The 22,197-nt window shown below is 37.8% G+C and overlaps 1 protein-coding gene across 1 annotated transcript in view; it reads left to right on the forward strand.

The window, feature by feature from the left end:
* The first annotated feature begins 430 nt into the window (after positions 1–430).
* The window catches only part of SLC35F5 (solute carrier family 35 member F5), a 29,941-nt gene continuing 8,174 nt past the window's right edge, over positions 431–22,197 (forward strand). Inside the window, exons 1-16 of the mRNA XM_053982296.1 lie at positions 431–484; positions 3,552–3,622; positions 5,193–5,269; positions 8,016–8,157; positions 9,225–9,368; positions 11,263–11,325; positions 12,492–12,573; positions 13,891–14,081; positions 15,208–15,289; positions 15,615–15,702; positions 16,264–16,328; positions 16,663–16,767; positions 17,233–17,392; positions 18,805–18,895; positions 21,161–21,315; positions 21,770–21,858. Of these exons, the coding sequence (XP_053838271.1) occupies positions 8,023–8,157; positions 9,225–9,368; positions 11,263–11,325; positions 12,492–12,573; positions 13,891–14,081; positions 15,208–15,289; positions 15,615–15,702; positions 16,264–16,328; positions 16,663–16,767; positions 17,233–17,392; positions 18,805–18,895; positions 21,161–21,315; positions 21,770–21,851 (1,443 nt within the window). The 5' untranslated portion in view covers positions 431–484; positions 3,552–3,622; positions 5,193–5,269; positions 8,016–8,022 and the 3' untranslated portion in view covers positions 21,852–21,858. The remainder of the gene's footprint in view (positions 485–3,551; positions 3,623–5,192; positions 5,270–8,015; positions 8,158–9,224; positions 9,369–11,262; positions 11,326–12,491; positions 12,574–13,890; positions 14,082–15,207; positions 15,290–15,614; positions 15,703–16,263; positions 16,329–16,662; positions 16,768–17,232; positions 17,393–18,804; positions 18,896–21,160; positions 21,316–21,769; positions 21,859–22,197) is intronic.

Consider the following 22,197-nt stretch of genomic DNA (forward strand, 5'->3'; position numbering starts at 1 on the left):
GATGGTGACAGTGATGGGGACAGGGATGGTGATGGTGGCGGTGATGGGACAGGAATGTGGATGGTGATGGTGGCGGTGGTGGGACAGGGATGTGGATGTGGATGGTAGCGGTGGTGGGACAGGGATGTGGATGTGGATGTGGTGGAACAGGGATGTGGATGGTGGCGGTGGTGGGACAGGGATGTGGATGTGGATGGTGGCTGTGGTGGGACAGGGATGTGGATGGTGGCTGTGGTAGGACAGGGATGTCTCCTCCGCCCTTCCCGCTGCCGGTCTCCCCCCGCCCCTCCGCAGCCGGGCGGGGGGCGGGCAGCAGGACAGGGGTGTGGAGCTGCTGGCCGAGCGGGTCGATGGGGCCGGCCCGCGGGCGGGGCGGGCGGGGCGGTCGCTCGCGGGCTCGGGGATGGATTGCGGGTGTCCGGCGCGGGCGGGCGGTGCCGCCGCCGGACGGAGCGCGGGGGCGCCGGGCCCGGCGCGGCCTCAGGTAGCGGGGCCGGGGCCGCAACGGGAGCGGGGCCGCGGCCGCGGCCGCAGCCGGGGGGGTCCCGCCGCTGCCGGGGGTACCGCGGGCGAGAGGCCCCGCAGGGCTGAGCGGGACCGGGCCTGGGCCCGCGCCCGGGAGGGAACTTTGTCCCTACGTGCGGGCGGGGGGCCGTGCCCGCCCGGGCCGGGGGTGTGCGAGTGCCCCGTGTCCCGCCGCCCTCGGCCCCGTCCGGCCGTGACAGCGCTGTGGGGAGCGCGCTCTCCGCTCCCAGCCCCGGGGGAGCTCCCCTGGGCGGGCTGGGGTGTGCGGAGGGGTTCCGCTGTGCCCAGAGCGAGCCTGTAGCCGCAGCAGTGCGGGCAGCGCGACCGGGAAGTGACTGTGCCCCTGTGCCCGGCGCTCGGCTGCCGTGCCCTGCTCTGTGCGCTCGCTTTCAGGCGCTGGAGCGTGTCCGGAGAAGGCCAGCGGAGCTGCTGAAGGGTGTGGAGCACAAGTGCTGTAAGCAGTGTCAGAGGGAGCTGAGGGAGTTTAGCCTGGGGTAAAGGAGGCTTTGGGGAGACCTTATTGCTCTGCACAACTCCCTGACAGCAGTGACAGGACAAGAGCACACAGTGTTAAGCTGCGCCAGGGGAGGTTCAGCTTGGACATTTGGAAGAATTTCCTTCAAAAGGGGCGATTAAATGGAATGGGCTGCCCAGGGAGGTGCTGGAGTTGCTATCCCTGGAGGAGTTTAAGGAAAGCCTGTGCCGTGATCTGGTTGACAGGGTGGTGTTTGGTAATGATCTCAGAGCTCTTTTCCAACCTAATTGATTCAGTGATTCTGAGCTGGCACCACTGTCCTGCCTTGTTGGGGGTGTGGGGGGTGCTTCCCCTGCTTGGGCTGCAGCTCCCTTTCCTTTTCCCTCTGCAGTTTCCAGTGTTCTAGTTGTGAGTTTCTAGTCATTCTTTCTCCCCCGAGGTCCCCAGGGCTTGAGCCATATGTCTTTTCTCTTAAGCATTCACTTTTCTCTGAGTGCACTAAGAAGACTTACTCATTTCCTTCTCTTTGTTCCTGGTACTTTTCCCCAAAGAAGAAAGAGACCCCCGTTCACTCCAAGTGCAGTGATTTCGTGGATTTCTACCTTGCCTGGAAGGCTCAGCTTCCAGCTGCCAGGGTGTCTCTCTGAAAGCTGCCCTGCTGGTTCTTATCAGGAATCTGTGTCTGTATGTCCTGTGACAAAGCACGATATGTTTAGTCCGTGCACTAGACAAGATTAGATCTGCAGCATGTGAAATGGATGTCATTTGTAATCCTTAGCTGATGTTAAATGTGGAGCTACTGGTGGCTGAGATTGCTCTGTACATAGTGAAACTTAGAGAGGCCTTGGCAGCTTGACATGGAATTTTTTCTCCTAATGTTGCTGGACAAGAATAACAAGGAGGTCAGTGTCTCTTCTGTTTGTCAGCTTTCACTCTGCTGACCTGAAACTTGGGTGTTTCTAACTCCTTGCAGTCACACTTCAAGTCCAGCAGGGTCACAGCCTTGCTGGGGGTGCTGCAGGAGTTACTGAGAACTGTGTGCTTGGATAGGCTGGTAGCTGGTAAGGACTCTGAGGTATAGAACAGATTAATACTCTGCACTGCTAGTTCTATATGGGAAAATTTGTTTGAAGCGTTGTTTCATGAATTTTGACTAAGTGCTAAATAGGAAGCTTTCATTTCATTGGTGAAAATGTTCAAACATTCTTGTTCTTTTTATTCCTTAAATACCTGTATCCAGCTGTGCCATGACAGTTTGATAGCATGACTGTTACATACCAACAGATTCCTAAAACATACCTTTGATTAAGCTAAATTCGCTTGCTTTGCTAGTAAAATTAATGGATTTTCTGTACAGACATTGGTCTTGTGTAACTTCCTACATAGATGGGAGCAGTGATCTCTACTTGCAGAACTCAGTACTGGTATGGAAAACTTGGTTGCTTTTTTTTGGATCTTTTGCTTTGCAATATTCTAAGATCCTACAGGAAACTTTCTTTGAATAAAAATTCTAGGGCTGCAGTGAATGTAATAGTCATGTTGCATAAGGCTCACTTTTCCATCTCTCCTGAAAATTCTTGCCTTTGCTGTGATCTCATGGTACTCTTTAGAGGTTGAGTGGATGTCAGAATTGTGTTAGATTAATGTTGCTTTAATGTAGACTTACAGATTGTGACATATAAATGTAAATCATTTTACTGTCAGTTTTTTTTTTTTCTGGTTAAAGTGATAGCAGTGTCTCTGTTTCTCTTATCTCAAAAGCAGTCCAATATGAAAGAAGAATCACCTGATGACAGAACATGTTAAAAGGGGGAGGAGGTTGTATCCCAGAACTTGTATTGTTGGAGCAGCTGGTATAACTGGAAAAACGAAACCCATTTATTTTGCCTGCAAGCCTTATCTTGATATGTTGTCTTTCAACTTGTATATGAAATAATCTTGAGTAAATAGAAGGAAGAATTTCCAGTTGACTTGCTTGCACCATGGCTTGTGACTGAGATGCTGTTCTGTGTTTTTTGGCATTTTTGCTATATCCTTTTTTTCTGTTTTTTGGTGGTGGAGGGGAGAGACAGGCTGTGTGTTTTCCTCCTGGAACAGCCAGAACAGCAATACTTCTGTTTTGTAATGATTTGGCAATTCTTTGGCCTATAATGTTCTCTTCCCTAATTGTCAGTGCATTAAAATTTTGAGAATTTCACATGATTTTCTCTTCTTGGGCGGAGCTTGTAATGTGGAAATAATCTGCACAAAGAAACATTTGATGCTGTCCAAATAAGCTCGCACATGAAGTATCAATGGTGCAGTTTTATTTCCTGCCCTCAGAAGTTGCTTGTTGCATGTTCAGAAGAGGAGAGCTGGACAGGCTGCTGAGCCTGTTTAGTGCAGTCAGCTGTGTGAACATGCACTGTAGGCTACACAGTGAGACTACTTTTTTTCTTTTTCATATCATGAATTGAAGTGGTGGCTCTTCTTATATGATCTAGGGTACTGCAGCATTTTAAAATCAAAGTACAGTGTCATGACAAGAAAATTTTTAATGCTTGTTTTTCAGAAGATCTTCATGTAACTGGCTGAAAAATGGTTCTGCAAGATGACAGCACCAACTCTAAGACTGTTGGAATGGTAAATAAGTTTAAAAAAGAAGACTTTAAAAGGTCTCAGTGCTGTTTCCTGAAAATTAAAATTATATTAAGAAAAGTATTTTAAATGAATATTCCTTTAAATGTCAGATTTGAGCTGGTATGTTTAAAGTTAAATATGCTTTCCACATAGTGTATTTCCTAATAATGGAAACAAAGGGCTTAAGTTTCTGCTCTATTAATAGAGTAGAATATGATATTTACTTTTAAACCATAATTTTTATTGCAGTCTCTGTGTCTTCTGGTGGCTTAAATTTATCATAACTTTTTGCACTTGATAAATTAAATATTCTGTAAGGGTGAAGCCCTACAATAATAATGCCAAGGTTGTGGCTTCAATCTCTGGGCCGTTCACTTAAGAGTTGGACTTTATGATTCTTGTGTGTCCCTTCCAACTCAAAATATTCTGTGATTTTGTGACTAATTGCCTTGGTGTGCAGGATCTTCAGTGAGCATTGTGTTTGTAGAATAGAAGATGGACAATCACATGCTTTTGTCTTAAAAACTGCATCTTCCAATTTGTTGGGTCTTTTTAAGCAGTTATGATCATTTGGTAAACTGTGGAAAAGGTTTGAACTTGCTGTGTGTAAATGTTGAGTGGGGGTTTGTAGGGTCCTCTTAATGAGTTGCCTCTTAATCTAAGAGGTGAAAAGCATGAATTTAGCAATTGCTTCCTGTTAACAGTTTACAGACTCTCAGCCATGCTTGACAGGTGATCAAAAGCTAATTTTGAGTAAGCATTTAATTCTGCCCTTGCTGTCACTTCTGTTTGAGACACTAATTTGAGATTCCTCAGCCTAGTGTGTGACTCCTGTTGATTCAGGATATTCCTAAAACAGAGCTTAGCAACATTTCACATTAATAATAATAATAATAAAAATTCCAGCACTTCCAGGCAATAAAACTTATGGCTCTGTTCTGCATAATGTTTCTTTTCCTATATTTCAGTGGATTTTAAAGTGAATTTTATGGAATATGTTTATTGGATCTGATTTAAAAATTGAAAAAAAAAGTTTTATGTAAGATGATGTTCTTTTAATATATTAATAATGCTGTATCCATTTAAGGAAAGATACTGGGCTTTCACAAGACACAATGTGGAGGTGCCTTATCTTTCTAGATTATTTTAAGGCCAAGTAGCCTGTATGTTCTTCCATTACCATCATAGTTCTAATGTTTACATTCTTTGCTTAGGAATGTGCACTTAAGAAATAGTGCCTTTCTGTGCACAACTTAGAAAATCAGAATTCAACATCATCAGGTTCTTGTTCCTGTGAACCTCCTATAGTCAATTAATAAGAAAGGGATTGTGTTTTGTAATATCAAAAGTAGGTAAGGATCCTGTTTTCTTGCCATTCAGGGCTGCCCTGCTGGCATTTTTGATGCAGACCAATTCTTAAGGTTCTAGATCTGTATGACCCCAACACTTAGGACTTGAGCTGCAGAAGACACTTGTAGAACTTGAAATTTTAGACAGTATTTGCAAAGATAAATGCTTAATATACTTATGCACATGATGTTTCACACTTTGCTTTTTTTTTGTTTTTTTTTAGGAGACTATCTTCACTTTGACATGGTGTGAAGTTTGTTAGTCACCACTTTTGTTTCTTTTTTACAGTTACTGTGGAAGGTAATATGAGAAAAGTCTTGTTCTTTTGTGTTTATTTCTATCAGTGCATATTACCCTCAATGTACAGAAGCCAAACATAAAAGTATGGAATTATATTTCATTGCAAATTAGTGAGTACTGTTAATAAGTGGGACAATGTGTCTGTCTAAAACTTCTCAAAATAGTAGTTTCAATCTGTCTTTGCATTTTTGCATTTGGTGTGATGTTTTACAGGGTTTTAATTCTGTCCTAAAACTTAGTATTTGTGTTTCAGTAGGCTTTAGAATTTCTGCTGAACTTTACAGACATTTTAGTATTGCTGCTTGATAACTTTTTTAGTCAACTATTAGCTTTGTAGTCACCTTTTCTTGTTAAGCTTTTTGCCTTGTTAGGGAAGAATCAAGCAAAGGCTATATTAGGCACACAGAAATGTTAAACAGATACTTGGTAGTCAGATGAGAAAGTAATAGCTGCTCTTACTGCAACATATAAAAAATTTCAACTTCCAAGGCATAATTATGGGCTCTTTATTTAGAATTTTAACATCTACTTGTCAAAGGTACAGAAGAAATGGTGTAAAATGTGCATAGACTCTGAATAACTCTGTGTAACCTCTTATCTAAGAAGGGCTGGATGTTCCATCATCCTTTACTTTGCTCCTCTTGAAGGATTTTAAAGCAAGGGATTTGTTCAAGCCTAAAGTAGACAAGCTGAGCACAAGATTAAAGAGCTGCAGAATGTGAATGTTATCTGTGTATGATCTCTGTTCACAGAGGGTGCTTTTTGAAGCAGCCTGTGGTGAGAACAGCAGAGCTGTAGGTGTCAGGGAACATCTGATGTGGAGATGTCCAGTTGATCAGGCTGCTGCCATTCCCTTCTGTCTCCCAACTACCTCCCTTCCTGCCTACAGCACAGAACTGGTTAAAGACTGCAGTGCTTTCTCTTTCTAGGATACTTTCCCACTGCCCCTGAGTTGTGCTATAGCCTGACAGGAATGAGATTCTTCCTTCCAGCTTGTTTGAACTCTTCTATGCCCAGCTTCCACGTTAGCTGCATATTATGCAAACACATGAGCAATTTTTAGGCAGTGTATAATATAACTTCATGTAATGGCTTGTAACTATTAGTCATAATAAAATGAAGGCAAAGTTTGTAGAGTATAATACATAGTATTTGTTAAAACCAATTCCGAAAAACCAAAAAAACCTGTATAAGCTTTCAAGCATGAAAACTTTTATATGTTTCCTCAAGTTTAAGATAATACATTCATTTGCTCTCTCTTTGAGAACAAATGTTTTCTCCTTTATTCTGTATCAATTGGAAACTATAATTCCTTGCTGAGTCTTTCATAACTTTGCCTCTTTCTACATAGATTTCTGCTTTCTTTTGTCAGTCCCAGCATTTTATCAGAAAATCAGAGTAATTATCCAGAACTGATGCCCACACATGGAATATATCGGCATAGATCTAGTGGTATAATTATACTTCAGGAGCTCTGCCTGTTCATTTTCCTTTTCAAAGAGGCCCTTTGAGAAATGGAGGAAAAAGTGTCAAGATTTGAGCATGGCAGAGCCTGTATAGAATATGAGTCATGCACAAGCACATTGGAGATCACAGCACTGTTTTCTGCATTATCTGGGCATTTAAATCCTTAATCTGAGGAACAGGCTATTCTGGAAAAAAGTAATGTACCTTCCTCACTAACTGAGGACATTATTGCACTTTCTCTTTCATAAACCATTTGTAAATGTTGACACATGTGTAAAAAACAAAGTTCAATTTAAATTTATCAGACCCAGACCATATTAGCAAAGCAGATGACCTCTATTTACTGTGAAAGTCAGAAGCTGTTCTCTAAAGATGACTTAGATTGCAGTTCCTTGAGCAGTTCTCTAAGAGATGGTGTTTGAGTTTATGGTATGCTGTGCCATCAGTAGTTAATGAACTCTTAATAAATTGGTTCTTAAAATGCATACATAAATACGTGAAGGTTAATGATAGAAATACCACACACATGTCTGGCTAGCACCATGGATTCTAGTACAAGAATGGGTCATCAGTCTCTGTCACTTGTATTTGAAGTTTTCTAGTAATATAATTGAAAGTTTTCCTAAATTTAGGCCTTCCATAAATTTAGGCCATCCAATGGGCAGCTGTAAAGCTGTGTCACAAATCTGAATTCCTTTGTAATAGCATTAATGAATTTTTGATAGATTTTCACTAGAATTTGTTCATGCCTGTATTTCATAAATTAACAAACAGCTATATAATTTTTTAATGCAACTACATGTATAGTCTACTTTTTAAAGTTTACAATTAATTATTCTATTCTTTTCTTGTATCACCCCTTGTTGTAAGGGTTTATCATTTACCCAAATGTTTTCCTATGTCTTCTGAAATATTTGTTGAATGCCTCTAAGTTTAAACTCGTTTCTGACATTCGTCACAACACATCAATCTAATTTATACTGTTTGCAGAACTTGTAGTGTAAATTCCAAAAAGGCATTGTGTTTTACCTACTTTTTTCTTACTTCATTGCTAAAGCAGTTGATAATTTTTTGCAAAGTCAAGGTTTGCTTTCTATTTGTCCCTAATATCTCTGAAAATTTCCTGCCGGATCTGTCAAAGATCTGCTCTTTAACAACACGGTCATGTGTGTCCTTGCCTATTAGGCCCTGTTCATGTGTATGAAGCAGTTGCCCCCAGTGTTTATTTTTTGTGTGTCACTGTAAGCTTTTGTGTTCTATTTCTGTCTCCCTTGCCCAGGTTCCAAATGGTGTGGGTTTTTATCATGAACCGGATGAGCTCCCAGAGCAGCTCATCTGCTCAGCGCAGGCGAATGGCTCTAGGAATTGTCATTCTCCTCCTGGTTGATGTCATCTGGGTGGCCTCTTCAGAACTCACTTCTGTGAGTATTGTTCCACATATTTTAAAGGGAAAATAAACAATAAAATGCAGCAGAGACATGGTTATCAGACACTTGGTGTTTCACCAGCCTGAATCCCCTAAAACTTACAGATAAGTTCAAGTCAGTACCTGTTTCTTTTGAGACAGAAGGTGTCACTGATGACTTTAAATCACATAAACTCATCACTGTGTACTGTAATCAGGGAGTTAATTTTGTTATTGCTAAATTGATTAAAATAATGCCCTTATGGTTCCCAAAAATTAGTAAATGAGCTGTAACATGGCAGGCTGATTGTTGTGGTGAATTGTGGTTCAGAACATCCAGAAGTTCAGGATGAAAGGACTCAAGTCATGGAGTTTAAACCCTATAATTTCATCTAGTTCATATATTAACCATATTGAAACTGTTGTGGTATTTATTTCATGCTAAGTTTTATGACTTAAACCAGAGCTTTAGCAATGGAAATTGAGTTTTTAATAAATTCCTAAATTCATTTCTCTGAACTGTCATTAAGTTATGTTCTATATCAGTTTTGAAACTAAGCATATACAAATGTTTGTCCTTATCATGTGATATTAATAAAACATTTATTTGGAACGAGCTGGTGGAGTCACTCTTGATACTGAAATGTTATTTAGCCAAAGTAATAATCTCTAATTTATGATTAATATGTTATTGCTTATAAAAGTGGTCTTCAATTTAAAAAATATTTGTATGTAAATGTATTTTCAGTGCTATTTGAGTTCAGTAGCATTGTGTTTATTCAGTAGCATGTGTTGCTTGGCGAGATACAAGTAATAAGTAGTTTTCCTTCTGTGGCATTGTTTCTTGCAAACAATCTCCTTTTTGTTGGCATTGGAGGTAGTTTGGGAGAGGGTTCCCCCAGAACAGGTTAAGGTACATACCTTGGGACTACTTGGTTCCTTTGGTCATCCATGCCAGTACTCACAACTCTGGTATTTTGGGAACCAGACTGTTCTGGACTCTATATTTACACCTGATCATTCATTTTGTGAACTCTTACCTATTTGGTAATTTTGGATACTGCAATTATTTTCTTTCCACAGTATGTTTTTACAAGGTACAACAAACCCTTTTTCAGTACATTTGCCAAAACATCCATGTTTGTTCTATACCTCTTGGGATTTATTGTTTGGAAGCCATGGAGGCAACAGTGTACTCGTGGGTTTCGTGGAAGGCATGCAGCTTTTGTAAGTATTAAACTCTGTAGATGTTGTGATATTTGTCTAAGTTTGTACAGAACTAACCCCCCTTGAAATTCAGACTAGAGAAGAGCAAAGGTTGCATATTTGAGATATAAGCTGAATCATGCCACAGGAAAACATGGCAGCCATAACAGTTGTCATGTGAAAGGGTGAGAGGCAAGAAAAAGCAATTTGGGATGTGTCAGGAGTTGTAAGAAATGCTCTGCTGGGCCAGGCCATTGGTCCCTGCAGCCTGGTTTTGTATTCTGGGCAATTACAGAGGATAATTCCTCTTAACAAGAGCTTATGAAACTCCCTGTTGGCTCTTGGTTCCCTTTAGCTCCCCCAACATCTGCAACCAATGGAATCAGAACTTGAACTTTGTAGTTGATTTTTAGCACTGACTCTTTTTGTCTCTGGCACAACTATGAACTGTTTGCTGACTGTTTTGAGGGGTTTAAAGTTACATTTATTAAGGGTAGTAGAATTATGTTTTTGCTGTTGTTAATGTTGGTTTTTATAGCTTTTATGCATGAGTGACCTTCTGATGCCCATTCCAGAGCTAGGCATAGTTTGTGCTAGAACCTAAAATTGTTGTTATATGACAGAAATACTGGGTTTTTTTCCAAGAGATGCTGGGAAGAGCAGTTGTTCTGTGCCAGTGTTTCAGGATGCTGAACAGCAGCACTCAGGAAGCAGGAAGGCATTTGGCCTGATACTAATCCACATAAAAAACCTCAGAAAATGTGATCCAAGAACACGCTGTTAATCAACATGTATTTATAGAAAATAGCTTGTGTGAAAGAAACTGACTTAAGATTTTCTGGCTACGTTAGACTTCACTGATAGTGACAGTTATAGGCATAACATATTTAAGTGTTACATGACTTTGATATATTTTTTTTTTAAGAAAAGACAAAGCACATAGAACAACTGAAAAATATTTTAAAAAAATTTGAGTTAAACACATAGAGCATTTAAAGTTAGCTGATGTCTTGATAGACTTTTTGCTAGGTCAGCCTTTAATACCAAGTGTTTGTGTGTAATATGGCATGTGTTAGACTTGATGTTGTTCAGAATCTTCATAAGGTAATTTGGGAATAAACAGAACTTAGTTTCTTTGCTGACAGTAATGAAATACGAACTGGAAAGCAATGACTAATAGTGCCCAGTCTGTCACATGTTGTGTGTGGCACTCATGACACTGCTACTGGAATCCCATTATTTTTCCTTTTCAAAAGAGCAGTGCAGACAGGACTGTAATGTGCTGTTAGAAAATTCCTTCCCCTTCAAGGGCTGTAGTTGAATATTTAACTCTGTAATTATTGCAAGTACCTTTAAAGTGTCTTGTGTTTATTAGTCTGGACAACACATCCATTTATATGGTTTTATTTCAGTGATTGCTTGGAGAAACACTCACGCCTTACTTTTAAGTTCTCTTCCACATTAGAGGCTTTGTTTAATAGTTTTGCTACCATCATGGTAGAACAGCAAGCTGCAGATCAGGGAATATTGGTTTGGTAAGGTGCAGACAGGAGGAGGGAAAGGAACTCTGCCTCAATAAAATGAAGAAAGAAGCAGCTTGTTAATAGATGCACAATCATTTAGTGGGGATTATGTCCCTAAGACTGAATTTTGCAGGTTTTCTGTATCTAAGAGCCTCATCCTGCATTCATACCTGAGTAGTTTAATTAATAGTGGGGGTCAAGAGGTACAAGGAAGTACTGAAAATAGTTACTGAACTTGTAAGCCCTCTTGGTATTAGGCAGGAGGGCTGAGAGGAGAGAAGGAATTTTGACAGAATGATGGAAAAAGTAATAAAAAACCCTGACTCTTCAAAAATTTCAGTTACTAAAAACTTTGCCTTGGTAGTTTATTACATTAAAATTTCTGTAATTAGTTTGCAGATGCTGAAGGTTATTTTGCTGCTTGTACAACAGATACCACTGTGAACAGTTCTCTGGTAAGTGCCTTAATTTATGAAGGTCAATGCTTTACAATAACGTGGCACAACTATCTTGACTTACTGTATATAAAATATGGCAGTTTAAAGTGTAATAGTTTTTGTCAAAGGGGATTGGTAACTTGCATGTTTATGTTACTAATAAGTACTGCAAATAATGGTATTGCTTACTATAAGAAATATGGGTTCTCAGCTCAATAAAACACTTAACTGAATGTTTCTGTAGTAGTTTGTCAAAGAAATATTTTGTACAGAGAAAATCTTTACATACCTAACTCAGTACCATCTCTGTAATAGAGTGGGGGAAGGAATTGAGTATTGCAAATTACTGTATGGATACTTTATACAGAATTACTTGAAGAGACTTTTTTTCAGATGTATTCTTCATTTAAATTTTTGGGGATTTTCAACTTTATCTATCTGTATTTAAGAATAAAATCATCTTGGCCTTCTCAGTTCATTAAGATCGTGTGACTCTACAAAATTGGGCAATTTTGCATTAATTTAAATGTCTGCCAAAATTCTTGTCCTAAACAAGCCTTATGAAAATCCAACTATCAGATCTTTTTCATGGCTTCACTTTTACAGTTTATTAATTTAATCTAAACAAGTAGCTTAAAACTTGTCTTGTTAGCAGAAGTTTTAATTGCTTGAAATACATAAGGCACTTGCCTTATGTATTGTAGATCTTTGCCAAAGTTTTTTGATGTTTAGATCTAGGGAAGAAAATAAGGGGTTTTAGGGTCATGGGAAGAAAATGAGTACACAAATTTTTCTACATACATTCTATATTTCATGTTTCTGGTTTATAATTTGGGCAGAAGCTATAGCTAATGAAATATCTGTAATATTTATGACTTATTTTGTAATTTTAAATCAGTAGGTATGAATTTTCTGGCCATAAATTTTGTGTGCTTGAGGATACACTCAAAAGAGCACAGTTCTCCTTAAGCACTGTGTTTGACCAATATGTGTAACATACAGTATATTATATCCATGAATTTTGACAGGTCTATCCCCTGTGTGCAGACCTGCTTTAAGTCTGGTTCTCTTACTATTCACCAAGCTTTTCTTTATTTGGTTTTCTAATTTGCTAAATAAATTCTACTGGTAATAATTTAAATATCCTGCTTAACCCTATTTTTACTTATACTGATTCATTGCAGAGTGAACCTTTATATGTTCCTGTAAAGTTTCATGATTTGCCAACTGAAAAAAATGGCAGTAATAGTAGTGATGCAGAGAAAAGTGAGTAAAGACTTTCGAAATGCTGTAATGTTAGTTCTTTGCTGAAGGAGTTACTTTTCTCTTTGTTTAGTATAGCTGCTGTCATGTTGCAGGATGTGCTTCCACTTCCTCCCCTCCTTTTTTTTTTCCTTTTTTCTCTTTTCTGAAATCTCTTATTGCATGAATTGCAGTCTCATATATTTACTTTCAGGTAGAGAAAACATAGGCCTGTCGTTCAGTTTACCTTTCTTGGTCACTACAGATGCAGCCTATGTTTATCTCAAGGGACCAACTGGGTTCAGTACTTGTGATTCTTTCCTTCTGGGCTTGTAAGACCAGCAGCAGTGAGTCAGCCTCTGGAAAAACAAGCTATTGTCCTTTTTAGAGCAGGAGCAAAGCAGTCAAAGTAAGAATTTCAATAGTCTATGTCCATTCTGGTTTTATTTAAGCCTCACTATCTTGTGATAGTACCTGAAACAGGCCTAACTGTCTCAGACAATTGTGGGAAGGTTGGCTTCAAAACATCCAGTTAGCCAATCCTCAGCAGTGGAGTTCCTGCTTATCAAAGGGAAACTCTCTTAATTTCTACATGGCACACATTAGGAACCATTTGGTAGGCTCTGCTTCCTGTGGCAACATGCCTCAATCACTTCAGAATTGTTCCAGCTGCAGCCTTCCCTTTACTTTTTTTTTAGGAAATAAAGTATTGTTTCACATTGATTTAAGCTAATATTTGCCTGTAGTGTTTAGTGTAATGTTTTCTTTACAGAGGAAGCTAATGATATTAAAATAACCTAAATAAAACCTGATCCTAGTTTGCAAGATTAGTTAGAGAGTGGATTTCAAAAGGGCAAGTGACTTTATGGTCTCTGCTAAGCTTTGAGGTCTGTTGGACTTTAGTCTTCTAAATGAATCATTGTCCTTGCAGTTAAGTATGGTTGTGGTTGTTTAGCTACTAGACAATTAAAGAAAAATCTTATATATATTATGCTTTTCAAGATGGAATAATACCTATCTAAAAATGTGTTGTTACCTTTTGTTGATATTTTGACAGAGAGCAGGGGTGGTGCTTCTCAGTGATATTTTTATAGGTGGACAACTTAGTGATTGAAAACAGTAATTAATTATGCTTTGTCTTATTAGTGGCCTCCTGAATAGCAAAATATTAGTTTAATAAATCATGATGGCATGTCTTCTAATTGGATAAGAAGCTGTTATTTGTGCAGTATTGTAATCAATGGTGTGTTACAATATTGTAGTTTTATTTGCATATTGTGTTGGCTTAAAAAGTTTTGTAATAACATGAATATTAATTTTTTTTTTTTTCCTTCTCTCAAGCACCCAAGAAGCCTCGTGTGAGGTTCAGTAACATCATGGAGATCCGGCAGCTCCCATCCAGCCATGCTTTGGAGGCAAAGCTGTCCCGCATGTCATATCCAACAGTGAAGGAGCAGGAATCCATCTTAAAAACCGTAGGAAAACTCACTGCAAGCCAAGTAGCAAAAATTAGCTTTTTCTTTTGCTTTGTGGTATGTGCTCCATTCTTTCACAAAACTTAAGTAAAGATGCATTTAAAACTTGTATAGTAATAGTGAATAAGCATTGAGATGACTTGTATTCTTTAAACCTTATTTTATAAATGTGCTATAAGAAGTAAAATGTTCCTTGTGCAAGATTTAATTATGAATCTGCTGGTAGATGCTGTTGCTGCATCATACCTCAGTTCTGGGGGGAGAAAGAAATTCCAGTGGCAGGATTTTTGAGACAGAAAAATGTAGAGGGCAGATCAGTGATACCTTTTCTAGAAGCACCTTCACGGCTACTGCCAAATGGATTCTATGGATTCTACGTAGTGTGGACTCATCATGGCTCTTCCTCAGGAAGTAGAGCTATTTAAGCATTATTGTTGTTATTATCAACAATAATACCACTGATGGATCTACCAGAAAATAGGGGTGTAATTTTTTCTGGGGTAGTGTCCTCATGTCCAAAACAAATCCTGTTTATTCTGTTCATGGACACTACTGGCATGTACATGTATTTCTTCTTGGACTTTATGAATATTTCTACGTAAGACTAGAGAGTGGTTACTTCCCTTAGAATATATCTGAGGTCTTACTAGTGAGATCTCAAGTGAGAAAACATTTGGCATTTTATTCCTTTATGGAGGAATTAAGAAGTATTTTTTAGGCATTGAATGTAAGAGATGCTCGTTTTTAGCAGTGGAGATGTGTGCTGGTTTTAAGTACTCTGAAAGAACCTCATTAGGCTGACTAATGTCACATGCATCACTGAAATTTCTTTGCAGCCCTTGTGCAGTTACCATCTTAAAGCACTCCAAAACAAGTCAAAAGTACCTTTAGTTACTACAGACTAGCTATTATAATGTCATTTTAATTATTTTTCAGTTCTGAAGTATGTTATTTCATTATTAAACATGTACTTGAATGTGGTTGGTTTGAGCCAGTTCTAAGTTTGCTGTCTTTTAATGTGTCTTCCACTTTAATAGAAGTCTCTTTAGCTAAAAATCTAGTTCTGATTTTATTTTTTAAATAACTGGATTTTTTTTTTTAAGTAGGATTTTATTGCACTGAGAAATTTAAACTCTGTTGTTGTTACCCATATAATAACAAAAGTATTTTCCTTTTTTCGCAGTGGTTCTTGGCAAATTTCTCGTACCAAGAAGCTCTGTCAGATACCCAAGTGGCCATAGTTAATATCTTGTCATCAACCTCTGGTAAGTTTTATTTACATCACCAGATGTGCATTACAGCGCTGTTTACAACATAAAAATCTTGTTACAATGGATTTGTGTAACATTTTTACTTGTGGATTTGACCTCAAGGCATTGAATATGTGTGTTTAGAAAAATAATTTTGTATTTGCAGAGGTTTTTTAGAGTACCTTCATATTTCCCTTGCTTTTTGTGTGTGTACTTCTGCAGCTATATTTGTATATTAAAGAAATATATTTGGAGTATAATAGCTTTGAAGCTGTGTAGTTTTCTGAGCAAACTACTGGCAAAACTTGATTTTATAAACTCCTCTGAATTTCTCTTGCAGGGCTTTTTACATTAATCTTAGCTGCAGTCTTTCCCAGTAACAGTGGAGATCGGTTTACTCTGTCCAAATTATTAGCTGTTATTTTAAGGTAAGATAATGGGAGGGAACATTTGGTCCAGAACTCCCTGGTACAGTGAGAGGACAACTGTACCTGCTGTACCTGTGCTATCTGTGACAATAGATGATACCCATCACTTTTTAAAAATCCTTGTTTCACAGATGAATTGGGCAACTGAATTAAGGATTCTTAAATGCTTCATATCATGAACCATTTCCAAATCTCATTCTCCTGTAGGAAATTAGATCAATTTCTGTTGGAAATAGATGAACTTATTTTCTTGTTGTTCATTTGTGGTATGTTTTATTTTTGTGTAATGGTGAAAAAGTTTGACACTCAGTGTTTTCAGCCTCTTTCATTAAATGCCTGGTGCATTGTTTTGGGAAGTTAAAAGTGGGGTTGGTTGATTTTAACTTGGGATTATGCCTTAGCAGTTGAGAACTCCTTTTGACTTTCCAGAAGTCGGTTTTGGTTAACTAAAAATGCCTAAAGATAGAACTGTGTATTTGTTTTTCTCTTTCTTTTATCTGTTTTTGTAAAGAAGTTCCTGAGTTCAAGCAACATTTTGCATTTCTTCTTTTTTTTTGCTAGCATTGGTGGTGTGGTACTTGTTAACCTTTCTGGATCTGAAAAATCTGCTGGAAAAGATACAATAGGTATTTACTTATGGGTTTTAATCCTGGAATATGCAGTGATCAGTACCATCTTCTGACAGTACTAAGTAGTCATATAGCAAGCTCTATATCTCTAATTCATGTAACATTTCACAATCTGGCTTTTTAGATTCAACTTCTAAAACTTGCCATTTATGATAAATTTCCACCCTATATGTATATTGGGAAGGTATTTCTATTTTAGAGCTTTCTCCATTTTCTCATGTTTTCCATTTAGTAATGGATTCTGTAATCAACAGAGGTTTAGGAGAGTTGATCCTACTGTGCATAACATGTTTAGCATATCTCAAGGGAGTATTTTTTTCCATTTTTCCAGGTTCCATTTGGTCTCTTGTAGGAGCAATGCTGTATGCTGTCTACATAGTCATGATAAAAAGGAAAGTAGATAGAGAAGATAAACTTGACATACCAATGTTCTTTGGTAAGACCAAAAGTAACTCTGTTGAAAGTTTTAATTCACTGTGTGATTCAATGATATGCTTTCAGGCACTGAACTGTGTCTGAGTGGTAAAGGGGCTTAGAAAAGCCAAGGAAATAGAGAAAGCCTCTTACTCCCCTGGTTATGAGTCCTTTAGAGACTGGCTGTGTGAATTGTTTCTTGTTTAGAGCCTTAACAACAGCAGGAACTTTCTGTAGGAAGACAGCCCCACTGACTTAATGAGATTTCTAGTTTTTATTTTCTTTTCAATTTCAAATATCTGATGCAAATTTAGTTTGTGAATTTCAGGTTAAATTTCTTACATTTGTTTCCTTTTGGAAGATTTAAAATATTGCTTCATGACTGCTTTTCTATATGCATATTGTCAAAATAGCAGATTTTAGCTGAGATTTTGGTTATGCTGAAGAAAATTTATTATGATTTACTTAATACTGTTTTTATATCCAGGTTTTGTAGGACTGTTTAATCTGTTGCTGCTGTGGCCAGGGTTCTTCCTGCTTCACTATACTGGGTTTGAAGCATTTGAGTTTCCCAATAAACTGATCTGGATGTGCATTGTCATAAATGGCCTTATTGGAACAGTTTTGTCAGAGTTCCTCTGGCTGTGGTATGTACTCCATACATTGAATATATTTCACATGAGTTATCTTTCCTATATTGAGATGTAAAATTGTCTAGTTTGGATTTTGTGTCCTTTTATTTATCCTTGTTTTTCTATCCACATGTACAGTTTTAGCATTGTGTCACAATGTCCTGTTAAGACAATAGCTAACTTTAAAAAGTAACTGATGTGTGCTTGTAGTAATTAAAATGCTGTGTGTTTAGCTTATTGCAGAATTAACATTTGAGGCAAAGAGGCTTTGTGCTACAGAGTTGCAGTAGCAAAAGAAGACTATGAATTCTGTTGTAACAATTCTGTCACAATACTGCAACAAAAGATCAAGGTGGAGTAGATGGAGTTCCACAAAAACATTTTGGCTTTTTTAGGGGGTGTGGATTTTCATTTGTTTTTTCAAGTCTAAAATTATGTATGAATTTTAATAATTTTTTGGTTGTTGGCAAACTTTTATCCCAGTCCTAGGTATAATGCATTGTAGCATATGTTCCTTTGCAATTGAACTGGTTTGTTGATAGTAGATTTTTGTGATGTTAATGCCATCCTGTAAGATTACACTGCAGCTCAGTATCAGTGTCAGGTTAAGTGTAATTCTAACATAAGCAAAATAACAAACACATAAACCCCCCAAATCTCAAACATTGTCTCTTGTCCCAAAATCAAGTACCTAGCACATGGGTGTGCACAGACTTTTTTACATACATGATATTTGTTTAACTACTCAGAATGATATTCCAGTCAGTTTAAGAGCTAGTTTTACTTCCAGTTCCTTTTCCCTAGAGTTTTGGATTGAGACTAATTCAGAGTTTGTGCTGACATCATTCTTTGCCAGTCTGGTGTGCCACTAGTATAGTCTTCTTTACTTTTTTTGGAAGTAAATAGTATAATTTAACCTAGTCTACTCCACCCAAGCACATATTACCAACTAAATAATGTAGGGATAGATGTGACTTTGTTTTTTTTTTTTTTACCTGCTGATAAATTTTTATTGGATTCTGTACCATTTATTCATTTACAGTTTTCTGTGGACAAGTTGGTTGTAATTCAGAAGCAGTCTCTTATGCTGTAGAGAATCATGGTATGGAAACAAAATGCAGATTTTTCTAGATGAAGTTAGTACATGTGAAATAGGGAAATTTCCATCATCTCAAAAGATTGGTATGGGAATTAAACCTCAGCCCAGAAGACATCCATTGCCTAGTTAAGAATTCTATGCACTTTCACAGATTTATGATGGAATGTGATGGTGTGAGTTAATTTTTGGTTATTAAACAGTAACTAAGACTTACTGTCTTCCTCATTTGATGTATTACTTTGGTTGTCTTTTAAGTAAGTCCTCATTATTATAATTATTATTTATTGTCATTAAATTGTATAATTGATGTGATTTTACTGTCTTTTAGGGGTTGCTTTCTTACCTCATCACTGATAGGAACACTTGCCCTAAGCCTTACAATACCTCTGTCCATAATAGCTGACATGTGCATGCAAAAGGTAAGGTACTACTAAATTTTGATCACTGTTTACAGAATTTCTTGTAATTAAATTCTTTTAGGCTTCTACTTGTTTATTTGGTACAAGAAATTAGTTGAGTTTTGTGCTTGGAATGTTTCCAGCCAAAAAGAGGCTTTGCTGTTCAATGTTTTTGCAAGCTAAGTGTAAATTGTAATGAGTACCTTTAGACTTCTGAAACTTTGTGCATGTAAAAATGAAGTAAAAAACCCCAAACACAATTTTTATCTTGCTTTTACTTCATTGGATATTTGTTTTTACTTCATTGGTCAGTGGATTTTGGAAAATAAGTCAGAAAAATAAAAGGATAAACATAGGAAAAGTCAAAAAGAGTCAGACCCTGAATAAATATTTCTGTAATGTAAAGGCAGTATATTTTGTGTTAGTCTTACCTGCATATTCCTGCATGGAAATAAATTAAACACTGCAGTGATTCCAACAATAATAAAACATTTGTTGGTAAGACAGTTGCATTTGTGTTCCTCTTAAAGCATATGCAATACACACTTGAGACATAAATTGTTATGAGATGGCAAATAATTTGTGATAAAGGAAACAAGGAATAAAACATCTGTAGACTCCTCCCCCAAAATTCACTTTCATGAGGTTAATATATGCGAGCAAATGCTAGCAGTAAAAATGAAGAATTTTATATGTAGGTTTGTGTGTCAGTATACATTTTAGATATACACAGATGTGTGTGTATGCACAAATACATTGCTAGAGGTGTATCTATATAGTTACATATATCAATATATGAAAATGTTAGGTTGTCTTTTGAAGTGATTCATCTAAACTTTCTTCTTGGATGCACTGAAAAATGGACTATACTTTTCTAATTCCCAGTAAACAGCCTAATCTCTAGGCTGTTTATTCTGAATAAACGCAGAGTCCAGATCTTGTAAAATTAATTTATTCTTCATGTACTAATGCAGCATGGAGGCATTTAAAATAGCAGAAACATCTCCCAAGCTCTGTTGGATAACTTTCAGCTGATGTTGGTAACAAAAAGGCAAATTACCTTTTTAACTCACATTGTGGGAAGTAAATACTTTCTGTCTTACATTTTAGAAAATAAATTACTAGTATTAGAAGCACAAGTGAGGGACCCTGATTAAAGGCAAAGTGCTGCAGACTTGGAAGTTTTTTGCACAGGTGTATTTGTGCAAGTCTGTCATACAGACATCAGACTGTCCTAAGCCAAGCCCTGTGCCCTGAAGTCTCAGGTGTCCACATCTCAGATAACCTGACAGAAATTTTAGCTGCCCTGCCTCTGGCCAGCCTTGTTTTTATTAAAAGAACCCTGCACAAGAATGCCACTGGCATGGCTAATAATCATGGAATCACAGAATGTGCTGAGCTGGAAGGGGATCTGTCAGGCTCACCCAGTCCAGCTCCTGGCTCTGCACAGGACACCCCAAGAATCACACCATGTAATGTAAACATGAATATATCAATACATGCAGCCTTCATATGACTGTCAAATGGCATGGTAATTATAGAATATTCATAATTGGGTAATTGAATATATACCCATAATGAATATATACCCATAATCTGGGTATTTATTTTTCTGGGTGTAATTTTCTAACATAAATCTGAATCTTAGGAAATTACAACCAGGTTTGTTATGACTAATTCCTTTTGGCAACTTACGTGTTCTGAATTGCATTAGAAATCAGTTGGGAAACACAGGGCTGAACAATTGCAGTTGATGAGGTCTTTAGGAGGATCATCAGTGCCAGGTGCTGAATGTTTCCTCCCGTCTTCAGTTTTGGATCTTCTCTCCACACGGGGGGGCTGTGCCCATGGCTCATGGCTCTGTCCTCCTGAAAGGCAGGTCCCAGGCTCTCCCTGTCCTTGTGCCCTTGGTTTGGAGTTACAGAGCCATGGAATGGTTTGGGTGTGAATGGGCTTTAAAGGTCATTGCTTTCCAACCCATGGAATGCCTAGGAGACTTTCTCCTTGGCACCAAACTAAAAACCTAAACCCAAGACTATTTGGAAATAGCACTCTTCATTCAGCTCCCAGTGCAAACAGAATGTTCCATTGTTAAGAATGGATCAGTGGGAAGAGGTTATGCAATTCTTGAAGAAGCAATAACTATAGAAATTGTACAAAATAACTCAAACCGTTTAAAATAACTCAAACTGCATCTCAAACTTAAAATAATAATAATTCCAAATATACAGAATGTCAATTCTTTTTTGAGCTATCAAGTGAATGATGTTTGTGTTTCAATTCCAGGTGCAGTTTTCCTGGTTATTTTTTGCAGGAGCAGTACCTGTATTTTTTTCATTTTTCATTGCAACTCTCTTGTGTCACTATAACAACTGGGATCCAGTGATGGTGGGAATCAGAAGAATTTTTGCCTTTATTTGTAGAAAACATCGAATTCAGAGGTAGAGCAGTCACAAACTATAAACCTGTCTCTTTAGCCTTTCCAATATCATATAATCCTATAGTATTTTATAAGCCACAATACTCATACTCTGTTTATTTTCACCTGATTTTATATTCAGGTGCACTGATTTCTTAATAGCGGTAGTTGCCAATCCATTCATACCATTAACCTGTGTAATGCTCAGAAAATGGAAAGATGTGAAGTCTGTTTACTTTTTAAAAGTTTCCTAATGGTTGTCAAAATTTTTTCCCTTAATGCATCTGTAATAATTTCTGTACCAAGCACATGCAGTGAAAATTGTGCAAACTTGAGTACACTTGATAAATTTAAGGAGTCTTTCCATGGTTTTAATCGCTAAGGTTCAAACAGCTGCATACTTGGTGCCTATGTTGGCTTCATAACAATCAATTTAGTATTATTGTATGACTTTAAATAAATGTGTTTCTTTTAAGAATGCCAGAAGAAAGTGAGCAGTGTGAAAGCCTCATCCCTATGCATAGTGTTTCACAGGATGGAGATGGCTGCTGTTCATAGTCAAAAGGTAAACCTTTAATAAACCTCAAACAATGCACAGAAAGGTGAGGATTGGTTTTCACAGTGGCATTTGTGTTATGCAAGGATGCATTCTTAAAGAGCATGCAGTCAGTCTTGTTCTGTATTGATGGACAGGGTTTTAAAGTGTATCTTCAAAGTTATTATTACTACTTGTTGCCAAGCGTTATTCTCACAGTTCTCAGTCAATGGTTTTGAAATGTTGTTTTTTACAAAGTTCATGCAAAACTCGATGTGAGTCAATACACCTGAAGAGCCATACAACTTCTTGGCATGGGTGATGTGTTTGGTAGAGATCTGAAGTAATCACCAGGATTTATCATTACGG

This window comes from Vidua macroura, chromosome 7 (assembly GCF_024509145.1).
Source record: "Vidua macroura isolate BioBank_ID:100142 chromosome 7, ASM2450914v1, whole genome shotgun sequence".
NCBI classification, from domain to species: Eukaryota; Metazoa; Chordata; class Aves; order Passeriformes; family Viduidae; genus Vidua; species Vidua macroura.